Genomic DNA, 16,882 nt, shown 5'->3' on the forward strand with positions numbered 1-16,882 from the left:
CTGACGCGCAGAACAGCAGCAGCAGCAGCGAGGCGCACAGCCCAGGCGTCCCCGCAGCGGAGCAGTTCGTCGCACACGCTGCAGCCGTACGCAGAGCAGACAGTAAGCAAAGTACCTCCCTTTCGTTTGTTTTTGTTTTTTTTAATCTTTTTTTTTTTTTTTTTGTTCGTTAAGACCATGCTCATGCTTATGACACGCCGTCCGCAACCGACGAGGGCATAGTTAGTCCTACAGCACAGACAATTAATACTGTTGTGTAATCCGTTGAACCCAGGATGGCGATTGTGGCGCCGCCCCTTGCGTCCGCCTCGTGTCGATGAACAGTTTTAGTATTTTTAGTATTTTTTTTTTTAGAGCTTATTGCGCGTAATCACCGGGTGTCATGACATTTCACTGCTTATATGTATGACCGTGTGTATTTGTGTCCGACGAATAACCCCCTGAATCCTGAATCTTGGGTTTTACAGCTCATAGGTTGTTTTCCCGAGTAGCAGATACGTCCTTTTAAATGTATTTATTCTTTATTATTGTTATTACTATTTTATTTATTTATTTATTAATTCTCGATTTATTTATTTATAATGTTCTCTTGTTATTTTTATTATCATTAATTATTCAGTTAAGATGTCCGCCTACCTTCGCCCTAATTACGTAACACACCGTCGTGTGAATTCGCTGCTGAGATTTACCTGAACCTTTGGAATTTGCATCCTTCACTTTGAACTGTTTAGTATTGGCGGACTCAAATATGCATGCAAACAAATGACTTTGGCACTATGGGCGAGAGTTCACTCAAAGTTGACAAAGTTATAAGGAAGAAAATACCCGTGGGATGGCTCATATACCTTCAGATAAGGTATCTCAGCGCCCAGCCCTACTGGAATCCATATAGATACGATTGTATGTATTATAAAGCTCATAGGGCAGTTTAAAAAAAAATGTCTGAAATTTATTAACTATTACATCAGAGTAAATCTCGAGCCTCCCCCCCGATCCTGATCCTGTAGCGAGGCCATTTGCAGCCCATAATGGTCCACTGGTGATGAAAGTCATCGTGACGCAGCATAAAGTGGACCGTGTTTACATTACTTGAAGTACAGAATCAGGGTGTGTGTGTGTGTGTGTGTGTGTGTGTGTGTGTGTGTGTGTGTGTGTGTGTGTGTGTGTGTGTGTGTGTGTGTGTGTGTGTGTGTGTGTGTGTGTGTGTGTGTGTTGGGCGTAGGCCTACCACTATTATGACATTTTAGTTGGCGATTGTGAAAGGGGTAATTGCGCTTAACAATTTAATTATTTTTATGTTCATTTTATGCTGTATATTAATCCACATTACACAATATATGAATATTGAAAAGCATGGAGAAACTGGTTCTGAATTGCCCAATTGACAAGGATCATAAGGCCACCAAATTTGGATGTCACTTACTGATGTTACCCAGATGGACGTTTCCCAAAAAGCTAGTAACGGCCTTTTTTTTCCAAGTCTTTATACAGCTACAAACATGTTAATAGATTGACAATAGGTATCATCACCTCTGATAAGGGAATAAATAATATATTTGATTGATAAAAAGAATTGAAATGTATTGGAATCAGAATAGAGTACGAATAATACCCAGCCCTATATGTACAGCGTGTGTGTGGTTGTACAGGCTGTGGAGAAATAATTGAATGTACATAAACATGAATCCATCTCTCTCCCCCAGCCATGTCCACCAGGGTTGCCATAGTAACGGGCAGTAACAAGGGGATCGGTCTGGCCATCGTCCGGGCGCTGTGCAAGGAGTTCCAAGGGGACGTCTACCTCACCTCCCGAGACTGGTAGGAGAGCGTCACAGATTTTACTCCACCCCCAAAGGTGCTGCGAAATTTCTAGTAAAATAATCCGCTCCTCATAGATACTTGAAAGACTTGACATCATGAAATATTGTTACGTGTTTGCCAAACGATGAAGCGCTATATTTTGAAATCTGATTCAAATTTGCATCTTTATTCTATTTAGTTTTGGTGTGGCTAGAAAACAGATCTTTTTAAAGGCCTCAGGGTGCAAGCCGCCACCAAACAGCAACAGTCAAAGATGCTGCACGCCAATATCCCATAACAAATATTCCAACATTTACAATTCAGCCATTGTTTATGTGGAATTATCCCCCTGTATTCATGCAAACGATTACAGAATTGACAGGAGAAAAAATTGAAAGGTTGAAAAAGATTTTGAAAGTTTAAGCATCTAAAACTTCAGTGTCTAAAACTCACACAGAGGTAAAGCGGTATCTTCAACGGAAAATATATATCTGAAATGCAGAAAGGAATCTATTTTTACAGTCATATTAAAATATGCTTAACAGCTCCTTCTGGCTTTGTTGTGGTTAAGCATACTGTACATACAAAAAATATTGCTCAATATTGTTTTGATTAACAAATGAATAGCCAATCGATAGTGATTTGGAGTAATTCCAGAGTAATTTAGAGTAGTAGAGGAACTGCGTCATTACCGGACTTGAAAAGCTAATGGCTCGGCCACATTGTTTTTGTTTTTTTTCTCGCTGTGAAGGATTTCAAACAAACCATAGGCCAAGTAGATTGAGCAAAATATCTGTATAAAGAAAAAAAAACCCCTTGATTTTCAAAATCACATTTGGTCTCTAAACCAACTGCATTTGTAAACAGTATGGCTGACATCATCACGTGATCTCAGGTATAAACACAACACAGTACTAGACAGTAGACACCAGGCTTAATAGCAAACCTGCAGGCAGTTGGTTTACCAACTATGCAATTCTTAGTCAAAATACGCAGGTACAAAATGAAATCTGAAACTACGCAAAAAAAAAATATATATATATTAGTAATCTTATGAAGGCAATGAATCAATCAATACCAAACAATACCTTACATTTATTGGGTATTTAAACTATATTCCTCTGATTGGACCAGATGCTACGACCTGTGGTTCTGTGACCCCTCCTTCTCCTCTCACTCAACATCTACTGATACACAGCACTGAGTACAGCCGTACTTTATTATCCTTCAAGGTGTAACGCTCCATTGTGAGGTTAAATGCAAAGTGGGGAAATTATAATAAAGCACAAAAATATGACCGTAATGTTAACATATAAAATGTGAGGTGCACCCATCGATCTGCCGGTGACCGGAATTCGTCGGTTTTCACCGGCCGATCAGTGTCAGATATATTTTCAGATTGTGTGCCGGTTAAATTTACACCCCCTTTACTGTGCTTATGAACTGTACTCGAAAAAATGCTCCAATACTCAAACTTGATACCATCGTAATGTAACGCAGTTGCGTAGCTGATGCTCAAAAAAGAGAGCGAAAGAAAGAAAATGTCGGCTGTTTGGAGGTATTTAAAGGTAAACAAAGAAGATAAAATGAATGATTTATCTATCGCCTGACGATATTCTAACGTTGTGCAGACTGCGACTCTATCGCTGCCACAGCGGAGCTCCGCGTGTGATGAAAGGTTTGACCCATTTTTGAGACTTGGTTCTTGAAGAGTCACTCAGTAAAACGAGTCGATCCATTTGATTCACTTGGTTCAATGCACGGTGAGGGAAGAAAGACTTCCAGTGAAGGAAAGTGAGATGAGTCGGCCATTTATTTTGTTTGTTTATTTTTTTGTAATTATTGCAATTTATTCGCAAAGTACCATATAAATATAATATAAATGTATATTTACACTTAAAGTGAGAGAGACTTCCATATTAGTTATATGTTGTGTTGTACTACAACTCAGTGGGTGTTACAGGTTGAATTACACTGAAACTTGGTGACAGTCCCATTTTTTATTTTATTGGAACACAGTGACAGTTTCATATTGTATTATTGTTCCATAGTGAATAATGAGCAATTATTATACAGTGTCAAACAGTGTCAAAATCAGCAATCTCACTATTGTGGTAGCTGAAAATTGCTTTTTGTCATCGACGTACAGAAGATCGGAAATCGGAATCTGCCTGTCAGACTTAAAAAAGAATTAATCTGAAATAGGAATCGTCCAAGAAAATTGCAATCGGTGCATTTCTAATTGGTAAACATGTTCGGTAACTTTACAAGATGATGCATTTCAAGGGGTATACTGTATCTCAATGATCTGAATTTGTACACTGTATATAGTTATAGTAGCTGGCATACGATGTGATGAGCCTCGTTACGAGACGGCTACAGTGTGAATAACTGATGGAGTCATTTCGCTGCAGTAACGCCAACGCCACGGAGACTCCCTGTTGCACTATTGTGGTACCATATTTTCCCAAGGTTGGCAGGACTCTATTAAACACTTGACAGTGATAAAACTTTGAAACTTGAACATAAAAATAAATGACAGGATTATATGGATAGTCAAGGCTCTTTGTGTTTTTTCAGCGGTCGCGGCCAGGCGGCCGTGGAGTCGTTGGCCTCGGAGGGACTCAAACCCAAGTTCCACCAACTCGACATCAACGACCTCAGCAGCATCACAACAGCAGCAAAGTACTTCAAAGACACATACGGAGGAGTCGATGTCCTCATCAACAATGCCGGCATCGCGTTTAAAGGTATAATAATGTGTACACTTTTACTTGTTTAAAATTTTAGCATTAAAGGAAAGACTTGTTTTGGTTTTTTTTTTTCCTTTTCGGCCCAAGTCCCAGTAAAATGTTGTTTTGCACGGATCATATTCTTTAAGGCCAGTTGTAATATTAGTCACGCTGTTAATGCTTTAGTCCTGCATGGCAGCAGCTGTCTTCAAAAAACATCATAATGAAAGACAGCTTACGGCAAATCAAACCGGACAGATTTCTATTCATTTGCAGTGCGGAAAGGCGTTTGTACTTTTTACTTTTGTGGTTGCCTTAAGGTTCGTAAGGGTCTTTATGAGGGTGTTTATCATCCTTTTTGAAGGGGACCTATTATGCTCCCTTTTACACATGTTAATAGAAGTCTCTGAGGTCCCCAAAACATGTTTTTGAAGTTTTTTGCTGAAAATACCGCTCGGATTATGCATCCGAGCTATTGCGACATGCCTCTAAACCGGGACTGTTCTAAAATGGGCTGTTTCAGTGTGTGTAGCTTTGATTGTGAATGAGCAGCCGAGCCCCTAGTTCTGAGCCAATGTGGTTTGAGGACAAGTTTTGGGTTCTGTGAGCCAATGGGGTTGGACATTTACTCCGGGCTCTGTGTTATTTGGTAGGGGATGGTAGCTCAGGAGGTAGAGTAATCTAGTAATCTAAAGGTCGCTGGTTCGATCCCAGGCTCCTCCTGCTAGTACGCTGTAGTGTCCTTGAGCAAGACACTTAACCGCTAATTGCTCCTGTTGGCTGCATCCGTCGGTGTCTGAATAATTGTAAGTCGCTTTGGACAAAATTGTCTGCTAAATGACTAAATGTAATGTATTTACTATGTAAACGTTCACTGATTTCACCATATCGGTACACTAAAATCTGTTTCTGAACAAATTTTAGGTGAGAAATAAGCAAGCCAGTTGCTGAATCTTCACTCATATTATGTACAAGGCCTCATTTAAAAGTTTGTTCTGACTTTGGTTGCCGTGCTCCAGCCTCGTGGGACACCGTACCGCGACGCACGGGAACTCTCGCACGCAGCGATTTTATTTATTTTTTTCTTTGTTTCATATAAACGTCGGAAAATAAAATAAATAAATACATCCACAATAAAAGCACGCTTTTTATTGGTTTTGTTTGGAGAAACGCGCAGCGGATCGCATGGAGCAGATGGCGGTGTAAAGAAATCCGTGACGAGCTGATGTCAGCTTGTGCGGAGAGTAGAAAAAACCTTTGAAAACCGAGCGTTCGGGGCGGTCGGAAGCCTGAGGGCTTTCTTCACAGCGATTACGTTGTCATTACTGACCTCATTATTTAACACTTTGGCCACGTCTAATATGAACATCTGACATTCTAAAATAATATATATAACAGAAAATACTGAAAAGCACAATAGGTCCCCTTTAAAGGCCCTGCTTGACTACCAAAAAGCAATGGCATGATTATAACTCAATATTACGATTCAATACAGTCGAATTTGTTCTGGAGGGCGACTGTTTTTTTACATTTTTAGTTTGAGTGAGTTAGAAGAGAGACAGAAAATGGCCGCTGCAGAATGGCTGCGTTCCTGTTAGACGTACACGGGTGTGTCTCACCCTCAAGGAATTTTATCATATAGACCCATCTGTCTGCCTTTCCTGTGGTCTCCACTTCTTTTGTGTTTATTTATCTAACCCTCTCTCCCTTGCTTTCTCTCTTTCTCTCTCTCTCTATCCGTGGTCAAATATTCTGCGGTGGTGTACTGTCTATTTAGGAGCAAAAATAGCATGGAAGCTTGGTTGTCTTTTCGTAGTTTCTTTCCAATATACTGTATTTCATAATCAATTTTGTGTTGATTGCTTATTTTGTTTGGGTCGAATTCTTTGAAGGATGATGTCACTGTCCTGAGCTGCCCGGTTTGGTCTGGTAGTCTGCAGCCTAAGCACCAGCTGACTGACTCGGGGGTCGCTCTTTTTTAGGTTTTTCCAGAATTGAATGGATCTTTTTTTCTATATGAATTATAAGTGGGTTATTAGTCTCTCTCTCATCTGTTGCTTTCTCCAGAGGCAGACACTACACCCTTTGCTGTCCAGGCGGAGGTGACCCTCAAGACCAACTTCTTTGCCACCAGAGACATGTTGACTCACTTCCTCCCCATCATTAAAGCTGGAGGTATGATCAAAGAACCACAAACAACATGACAAAAACCAACAATGATACAAAATAATGAATCATTTGTAATAGCATGGTAAGCATGGGACGTAATCATTAGTAAGGAGTCAGGACTGCGACCAGTCCACGTTGCATATATGCCGATTCCAACACCTTTTTGTTTATTTAATGAAGAATATCCACAATTCATGCATTCTCTGTGACAACCAGGTTGTTGGGCACAACATTTAACATTGATTACACTTCAACGGTGCATCTAGATGTGAAGTGAGAATCATGATATCTAACTTAAATTTAGACAACTCCTCATTCAGAGATATAGGAGTCTTGGCTTGATGGCCGCAAATTGCCTCTGGGAAGTGTCTTCTCTGTGGCAGTCCATCCATAAGATTGTCTTTGTTGGTTGGATTACACTGTTATATCTTTTTTTAAGTCAAAAGAGGTGAGTCAAGTTCCTAACTCAAAAGTATCTAGGCTGGTTTATCAAATTCACAGGCATGAGGAACTGCCGAAGTTTTGCATTCTTGCCGGTGGCGGACCCCGCCACCAGCAATGGAAACAGCATATGGTGCACAAGCATAACACCAACACATCCAATTGTGGTTTCTTAGAAAGTGTCAGCTCAACAAAATATGAAATATTGGATTTTTTTAAAGAAAATACCCTCCAGTTTAGTGTCACTTTGGTTGTACCATCTTCACTGTCTGTCTGTCTGTCTGTCTGTCTGTCTGTCTGTCCGTCCGTCCGTGTTTGTGTGTGTGTACATTCAGGTCGTGTGGTGAACGTCTCCAGTTTCGTGGGCGCCCGCACTCTGAACCGGTGTAGCCCCGCCCTCCAGGAGCGTTTCCGTAGCGAGGACCTATCAGAAGAGGAGCTAGTTGGGCTGATGGAGAGATTTGTGGAAGAAGCCAAGAAAGGCGAACTCAAGCAGGGAGGCTGGCCAGAAACGGCATACGGAGTGTCCAAGACCGGACTGACGGTGAGTTCGATTGAATGACGGTCGATTGATGAATCTATCTGTGCACCCATCAGCTTTTTGTCTCTTTGCCTCTGGAGAACGATTGTTCTCCAGAGGCAGAACGATCGTTCAGGTGGGACTCGCCATTTTTCACAATGGTTTTTTTTTATTATTATTCCCGAAAAAACAAATATTTTTTTATATATTTGTACAAAATAAATATTCGTAAAGAAACCCCACCATTATTTTTTTTAATTTGGCGCCACCCCTACTTTTACGGAAATGTTAATGCTTCCGTTCCCACATACTTCCATTCACAGCCGCTCACAATTACATTTTGTGTACAAATAAGGCATTACAAACGTTGACAAAAACGGTTCCATGATTCCTATCAAACTCAAAAATATTGAAAAAGGTTAGTTAGAAAGTTATAGGGAACAGTGATAAAAGTGGTCAAAACTGGCATTGAACCACAGATGATCTCGATCCGTAGGACCGTGGACAATATCTTTTGTGAATAGGACGCGTAAACGGTGCAGATAGTGGCCGCAATTGATGTGCAATTCATGGTGCTTTTAGCGGTCGCAATCCATTTCTTTTGTGAATTCGCCCCACAGTGTCAAAATCAGCAATCTCATTATTGTGGTAACTGAAAATTGCAGCGGTAGTCCACGTGTGCAGCTGCAGCTTTCATTTCCTCAGTGCACATCACAAATTTCTTTGCCGGTGTGACAACTTCAACTAGACTACCTAACCCCTCCCTACGTTAATTGGGATTTATTTATTTTTTTTCTTCTACATTTTTTAACACATTTTTCTGTAGAAATATAATCTTCACAGAGCGTGACTGTGCGCTGCGCTCTGCTTCATCAAACGGCGTGGTTGTGCACTCACGGCCCCTTCCCAGAGCATTCCAGGATCCGCAGCGTGCGTCTTAGTGTGACAGCATTTTAAAACGCACATGAACAGATTGATGAATGGGATCCAGTGTTCACAGCAAATCATCAACTCGCTCTTTGTGAGGCCTTAAAAAAACAGGCGAAAATAGGAATAGCTATGATCACAGAGAGCTCCTCCAAACTTCAAAACAGAGACACAGGGACGGAGCATGTGTTCCCTGACTGCAGAGCTCGGCGTGGGGAGGTGGAACACCCTGGCTTTAACAACTAATTGAGTTGTTCAATCTGATAACCGTTATACCTTAGACAAAAGGAGGTCGAGGAAGCAAATGAGCTTTGAATCTAAACTCGAAAATAAAAAAAGTATTATTACTATTTAGAAATTTTGATAACTACCACCCATTTATATTTCCGAATGCTAGGAAATAGGCGAAGTTATAATTATAATTATTGTGGCCTTTCACCGACCACATGCCAGCCAAGTGGCGTTTCCAGAGACCTCCGGCACAGAGACACATGATGGAGTTTCAGACAGTTTATTGTAGAGAGTGGGCTAGGTGGAGTAAGCCGCGGAGCAGATGGACATGTGTCATGACAGGGACTCCTCTCCTGACTGTGTGTGGGGATGGGGGTTTTACCTGTTGCTCGTTGGTTGGTCTAGTGAGCAACAGCAGCCACTCTGGTCCTGGGCCCAGGACAGGTGTGGCTGCTCAAACCACACCATCCCCACACCCCAGTTATACAGGTACTCCTCACTTAGCGACCTGACATGACTTGACTGACCGTGGCGTGCAGCGTCTCAGTGTCAAACATCTCATTGTGCATCACTCTTTATATTATATACTCTATAGTCTATATACACTATTTATACTATATACACTATATATACTATATACACTGTATACATCTCTTCTCATCACCGTTCTCAGTGAAATAACACAGGTCCTCGCTTATTAGCTTAATGACCTGGTGCTAGGAACAGAACTCGGTCGTTAAGTGAGGAGTACCTGTTTACTGTATATGCAATTCTATGCCGTATTGAGCATCGATCGTTATGTCTCCTTTCTCCATGTCCAGGCTCTGTCACTGATCCATGCCCGGCAGCTTTCCAAGGAGAGACCTGGAGAAAAGGTGACCATTACACCATCGCGTCAAACTTTGGCCAAATTGAACACCCATTCTACTTCCTCTTCTTCCGATCAGCTTGTGCCCGCTGGCAGTTCTTGCTCCTTACTGTTCTCCCGGTTGCAGATCCTGCTGAACGCGTGCTGCCCGGGCTGGGTGCGTACGGACATGGCCGGTCCCAAAGCCACCAAGTCTCCAGACGAGGGCGCCGAGACCCCGGTGTACCTTGCCCTGCTGCCACCAGGAGACTCCCAGCCCCACGGGCGATTTGTCTCTGACAAGCAAGTGCAGCCCTGGTGAATGAGGTCGGGGGGTGTGTGTGTGTGTGCGTGTACTTAATTAAAAGGCACTAGAGGCACTCCTCACTTAACTACCTACCTGTTTAATGACCGTTGAGACTTACAACCAGCTCTCTGACCAGTCTACATTGTATGCTGCGTACAATTCTGTGGCGTTTATGCTGCGTGCGTGCTGCGTGCACGCTGCGTGCGCGGCGTCTCAGCATCAAGCATCTCATTGCGCATCTCTCTTTATATACTATATACACTGTATACACTATATATATATATATATACTATATAAACTATATACACTATATATACTATATACACTTTATATACTATATACACTGTATACACTATATATACTGTATACATCTCATCTCATCACCATTCTCAGTCTCATTCCTGCAGTCTGTCAGTGTTCACTACACTAGCATTCGCAATAGCCACGCCCCCTTACCGTGAAATAACACGGTCCTCGCTCATCAACCAATTGGCTTAACGACCGGGTCCTAGGAATGGAACTTAAGCGAAGTGAGGAATACCTGCAATGCATATTGGCTAAATTGCTAATCATCAAATTGCTCAAAGTTAATTGCCACCGGCGACCTTGTCTTAGAATTTGTGTTTGTCACTCTAAAATAAAGCAACAGAACCAAAACATTGACTGACCTGACATCACCTTTTGGTGTTTGGTGTTTCTTTGCAATGCTTTGCTGGTTTATAATAAAAACTAAAAAATTTAAAAAAATTTAAATAATAATTATTAATTTGTACAGTACCTTTCGTATACAACATTTAACTCAAAGTGCTTTACATCAAAAGGCCATTATACCTGCTTTACATTTAAAGGCCCAAAATAATTCTTGCAGCTCATAACATAACTTTATGTATGCCTTTGTTTACCTTTCATAAGCCTTTTTTCAAGTGAATCATGCAAATCATGCCTTAGTAGACAGGTAAGAAACCATCTCCACTAGCGAATCTCAGAGCTCTCCAATGTCAATAAGAGGTTAAAATCGTATAATGGTCTTCTGTAGGAGAACTGGTTTGTTTTGTTAAAAACAGTTGACTTGAGGGCAATGTAACATCAACATATATATATATATAGTAGAATTTACTGTAATGTTGATTGCATTTAAAAAAAGGGATTTGTTTTGCAAATTAATAAATTCAATGCATTCCTCCACTGTGTGTTCTTCACAAAGTACAGTCACTTCTTTGTTCCTTTATTTTATGGGTGTTAAAATAAGATAAAATAGATATGATAAACACAGGATTAAAAAAAATAAATAAAAGTGAAACAGGATTTAAAGAGGTAATATTTGATTATAATAAGTTCTGTGTACAAGTGATGCAATATTAAGGGAGGCAGCAGATGACAAAGGCAGAATTAAAGAAAGTAGACAAATGTTTCACTATTGAACAAAATCCCTAGTTTTCTCATTAGGCACATTTTCATGATACATTTGAACAATTCCAATATTAAATAATACACTTGAAATGAAAGTCTGCTCTCTTTTTTGAACACATTACATTGGTATAGGGACGCAAGATGTTGACAGTGATACTTAGAGGATAGTCAGGTGTTGATTTATGTAGAAATGGGGAAAGAAAAAGTGGAAAATCAGGATGTTTTCTTCAAACACAGGCCACTTGGTGGCATTCCCCATGGTTTTACTAGTTTATTAATCCAACATTTGGGAGCTATTTCAATGTCTGTTATCTGGCTCTGTGATTCAGATAATACAAGAAAAACACCTATCATTTCCTGCCTTATTTCACTAACGTGCGTTCACTGGCAACAAACTGGATGAACTTGTATTGAACTTAATTGCTTTATCTTTATTAACGTAAGCTCATTTATAATCAATTATTTATTTATTTTAAAAAAAGACACAATCGAATAGCAATCTCAGAATTCGAATAGTTTATTTTTTTTAATTATCAAATTCCATTCGAATTTCGTTACTGCAGTCCAGAAATATATATTATAAACGAGGGGACGTTTGGAGTAGACCGAGGGATTCTTTCTGGCCCTGTTAGACCAGACGTCACTGAAAATTGCGGTTTCTGTCTTTAATCGCTATCCTATTGCGGGAGCCGCGCCGGGCTCGGGTCGGGAGGACGGCGGCTTCAAGTTCTAGTTGTCGTTTGAGGAAGACCCCCGCCGCACCAGCTCCCGGGGGGGCCTCGTCCCCGCTGCGCGACCGCCGACCGGAGAGCGGAGGAAGTGCCGGCGCTCCTGCCGTACGATTGGCTGTTTGTGTCAGGTGGTTGTTTCTCTGCTCTGTGCGATCGGCTGTTTGTGTTGTGTCTTTTTAGGTAGAGGAAAAACAGACTCTGTATCAAACTGTATCGGAAATAAATCTCATACATTTAAATCATTATCGAGTTTTTTTTTTTTATCGGCCAGCCCTACCCAGAGTTCCATTCTGCATTTAGCAGTCAGATCGGGCATTCCTCACCCTCAGCCTGACTTTGATCTAGGTCTAGTCCCTTTGGTCTAGTTTTGGTTTGTTCCATCAGTTTAATGTCTCTTTGTCTCTGCAGACCTGATGGGGACGAGACACATCTGTTGTAAATACACTTGTTTAATAAGTCTCATTTAATTTCTCTCGTGATTGGCTTACGAATAGATATTTTTTTAAATTGTCCAATAGAAGAACATCTAATATCCTGGCTTTTATCCAACTATGAGGAAGGTTGTATGTTATTTTACTTGTATATCTGCTATGCACATACTTTACTATTTCCACCAGTCCAGTGTGAGTGTGACCACCAGTCACGGTAAGAGAAATGTTTGAGGGTTTTAAGTTGATAGCTCGATAAGTTTAAATTTTTGAGGGTTGAAGATCATTTTGAGTTCACAGACTGTGCGGTTGCTCCCACACACACATGAATAATAATAATAATCAGTTATTATGGCTGTTAGCCTATGTTGCTTTTACATCCCGCTATGTTATGAAGATTTAAAACTGATGCTGACAGAGGACAACAGTGCCCAATATGCGCCAAAGGAAGCGTTGGTACATTTTAAGTTGAGAAAATGAACACATATGTATACATGTGTCTGTATGTAGGTTTACCGAATGATGTATTTTTTTTAAAGCTGATCCAATGTACTTAAAGGATACTGTAGATGTGTTTATTTTTCAACCAATATGTTGTTAAAACTTTGTTTTGCATGAACTGCAGTTGCACAGACCGTATTGTCACACACAATTGCCAAATCAAGGCAGTAGTAATTGTGCTTTATCTTCTCAATGCAAGCTTCAATGTCATCAAATGGGGCAAACAATCTAGCCCTTGAAAACCATGATCTTCCGGAAAATGGGAGATGTCAGTATTATCAGCGATATGTATATTTCTCCAAAACAACACTTAATGGCTTTATTGCGATGACATTAAAAGCTATGCAACGCTAGTTCATGCAGAACATGTTGAAAAGGTTGATTGCAACACCTGAAGCTCTTAAAACATTTTCTTTTACAAAAATGGATCCACCTATGTTTACCCAGCTATGAAACTTGCCCACAGTTCACAGTTAAATAAAGTACTTTTATTTATTTCCAGGCTTGTTATAATGAATCACATCAATAAACATTTATAATAATATTTGTAACATTGTATGAGCTGTGCCCTTGTCCACTGGCTATATACAGTACATCGCTACATTACAATTAATGGTACATCCCCAACGTTGTCGTCCCATGTGCTTCAGTGCACAGATGCAAGATTATGTACATTGAAAGAAAATTCCAGTAGATACCAAAACAATGATACAACTAGACTGTTCAGCCTACCAAACTTGTGTAAAATGTAAATAAGAATATATTCTGTACACTGGCGTGCACAAGAAGAAGTGGAACAGTGCCCTGCCCCTTTTGTGTTCCGAGCCTCTTCTAGATTTTAATCAATGGCAGTTCACTAACTAAATCCCAATCCTCTGTATTTCCTCTGAGTCGTGTTTTTTTTGTCCAACATCATAGCTGTGGATCAGTCTGACAAATACTACTGCATATCGTCTATAGCAGCGGTTCCCAACCTTTACGGACTCGCGGCCCACTTTAAAATCTCAAAAGTGTTGCCGGCCCACATGCGACCAGAAGTAATACGGGAGTCAAGCAGTGCGTTCTCAGAGGATGTTAGTTTTAACAATCATATGCATTCTCATACATAGAGTGCAAAGCTTAAAGTGTGTTTAGTGGTAAACAAAAAAAGAGGAGGGTTAAAAATAACCTTATATCTATGGAACTTTAGCGTAACGTTAGTAACAGTATCTAGTAAGGGCGCAGTGTTTTGAATGTATCCTAACTACTAAGGCCAGCGCTGATGAAACCAACAATAACAGGAGCACATTAATATTAACTCACCTCATGAGAAGGCTGATGTTGCATGGCAGACACCAAATGCTTGATGTCTGGCTTAAGGGACGACAGTCTCAGCCCAAGATCGGGCTCAACGTTCAGTTTATTCCTGTATTTCGCCTTCAATGCCGCAAGCGCCGAAAAGCCAGTCTCACGGAGATACGTCGTCGGGAAAGGCATCAGAAATCGCACAGCTCCGTCGGACAGATCGGGATACTCAGAAGCAACATGAAGCCAAAAGTTTGTCAGGTACTTCTGTGAGAAAGCCAGTTTCAATGCGCTGTCGCAGGAGAGATCCACAAGACCGTCCTCCTCTTTTGGGCTCAGGCCTGCGAGGGTCTCGTCACTGTGGCTGGCGAAGGGGTTTTCCATCCAGCTGCACTGCACATCTGGGATGGGGAAGTGTTGAAGCAGCTTGGTCCTCAAACCGCGCAGGTGCTGTTTGACATGATTGATCACGGTGACGGGAAGCCGCATTTCTTCCTTTGTCAAAAAATCTGACAGATTCTCAAATGAGTCAAAGTTGGACCGGTCAACTCGCCTGGCCCACATATCCATTTTTCTTATAGTCGCTTCCATTTTATTCTGGACATCGAACATGGTCATGGCGGAAAATGTCGGCCAGGTATCCCAATTTAACTTTGACTTTTGACTGCTCTGAACGGTCTCTAGATCTGAAGGCCTTTTCTTTACAGCCAGCGCTGCTCTGTGGATACCGCAGCGGAGAGATGCTACTAGTGGAGCCACAGCTTTCACCCGGGTGACGCCTCCACTGTGCTGGCCCAGCATCGCTCGGGCCCCACCAGTGCTCCCTCCCAGACATTTGGACCAGTCAATCCGTTTTGAAACTATGAACACGTTCAGAACGTCAAAAAAATGGCCTCAGCGGTCGAACGTGTCGGTAAAGATTTGCAAAACGGGAACTCTTCCTTTATCTCTCCATTGTTTTCATACCTTACCCAGGCAAGCAGGTTTGACAGACTTGTGATGTCCGTCCATTCATCCAATTCATCCAATCCATCCTGTCAATCCTGCGTCTGACTGAGTTCTCAGACAATGAGATGAGGTTGATTGGCTCGCACGCCTTCTCTCCCAACATCACCGTCCTAATCTCTTTTGTGACGGGAAGAATTCAATCCTCCCCGATCATATGCGGCTGATCGGGCTCGGCTATGAGTCGGGCGACCCCATAGGACGCTTCCGCTGCCTTTGCGTTGTCCGGTGTCCACACATGACGTTTTGATGACTTTCCTCTTGCACTGATACTCCTTGAGTTCATTATCGAAAAATTCAAGTGGCTTGGATATGTCCTGTTGGTGTTTCGTCTCGAAGTGACGGTGCAGTTTACATGGCTTCAGAGCTTCATTTGATAAAATCTCGGAACACACCACGCACAGCGGTAACGGTTCGTCTTCCGTGCCTGTCCAAAAAAATCCCACTTATAAATATTCAGCGCTATGCTTTCTCCGAACCTTTCTTTTTTTTGTTTGACAGGCGGGACTGTCCCCGGGACATCGCTTGTGGATGGTGTACCAATGGCCTCTTTCCTTTTCAGTGTGCCTGATGCGAGCCAACGATCCATTTTGATTATCACCTCAAGTTCAAAAATGTACAGGTGCAGGTCAGTCGTGGTCCGGCTTGGTCGATGGATCAACAAACGTAGTAGGCCCTACAATAAGTTCCTATCTATCAGCAATGATGCATTTTTTAAGGTTTTAAAGAAAACATACCATGAAATTATTTTTTTTTTTTACATTTAAAAACGTTTTTGTAATTTATATATATATATATATATATATATATATATATATATATAATTATTTTTTATTTTCTTTCAATAAAATGATTTGGCGGTCCACTTGCAATCCCTTCGCTGGTTGGGAATCGCTGGTTAATAGCAAATTGAGGCATAAAAAAACCTAAACAAATAGACAATAGTTTTCATTTAGCCTCCAAGAACCTTTCTTTGCTTAGTTTGACTTCACACTGCTTATTACAGGATTCTTTGTTACCTCTGAACATTATATGATTCCTCAGTTTGATATCCTGCTTTATTGTAAACAAAGTATTTCATCAGTGGGGATCGGCACTGTCCGAGACGGAGTCAAATCTGAGTCAGGTCTGTCAAATCTGGGACGAGACCAGGTCAAAATTGGGACGAGAGACCAGAGTCCCGTCTTGAGTATGGACAACCCTGTGCGGCGAATTTGAGCCATTATTTGATCATTTTCTATGGAATTATGAAATATCCCTTCTCACCTGTCCTGCAAACGATTGCAGCAAACGACTAAAGATTTCACACCAGAACTATTGCTCTTGTGATATCGCTTGCGGGTTTCCAAAAAAAAAACCTTTCATATAGACTTTGGGAACTCATTTAGATGTATTCATGGTCTGTAAAATACTGAGGTCTAGACAACTAAGAAACATGATGACAAGACTGAGTGACATTTACAAAAAAAATAAATCAGTTACAACACGACTTGTTTTACCTCAGGCAGGTTGACTATAACCCAATCCAGTTTGGACCAAAGAATGGCTT

General features: G+C 41.1%; 1 protein-coding gene across 1 annotated transcript; it reads left to right on the forward strand.

Annotated features, from left to right (window-relative positions):
* Window positions 1-27: 27 nt before the first annotated feature.
* On the forward strand, window positions 28-12,587 carry cbr1 (carbonyl reductase 1). Its single transcript, XM_080016111.1, has 7 exons — window positions 28-102; window positions 1,704-1,818; window positions 4,381-4,550; window positions 6,600-6,707; window positions 7,478-7,686; window positions 9,642-9,695; window positions 9,816-12,587. Exons 2-7 carry the CDS (start codon window positions 1,706-1,708, stop codon window positions 9,987-9,989), a joined length of 828 nt encoding a protein of 275 aa, XP_079872237.1. The 5' UTR covers window positions 28-102; window positions 1,704-1,705; the 3' UTR covers window positions 9,990-12,587.
* The last annotated feature ends 4,295 nt before the right edge of the window (window positions 12,588-16,882 follow it).

The sequence above is a fragment of the Zeus faber genome, assembly GCF_960531495.2.
Source record: "Zeus faber genome assembly, chromosome: 16".
Lineage (NCBI taxonomy): Eukaryota > Metazoa > Chordata > Actinopteri > Zeiformes > Zeidae > Zeus > Zeus faber.

What these genes read in the sequence shown, in the direction of transcription:
- cbr1 (XM_080016111.1), top strand. Translation starts at nt 1,706, where the DNA reads ATGTCCACCAGGGTTGCCATAGTAACGGGCAGTAACAAGGGGATCGGT. An exon ending in TGCCGGCATCGCGTTTAAAG is followed by an intron (nt 4,551 to 6,599) that starts GTATAATAATGT and finishes TGCTTTCTCCAG; the next exon opens with AGGCAGACACTACACCCTTT. An exon ending in TGTCCAAGACCGGACTGACG is followed by an intron (nt 7,687 to 9,641) that starts GTGAGTTCGATT and finishes CTCCATGTCCAG; the next exon opens with GCTCTGTCACTGATCCATGC.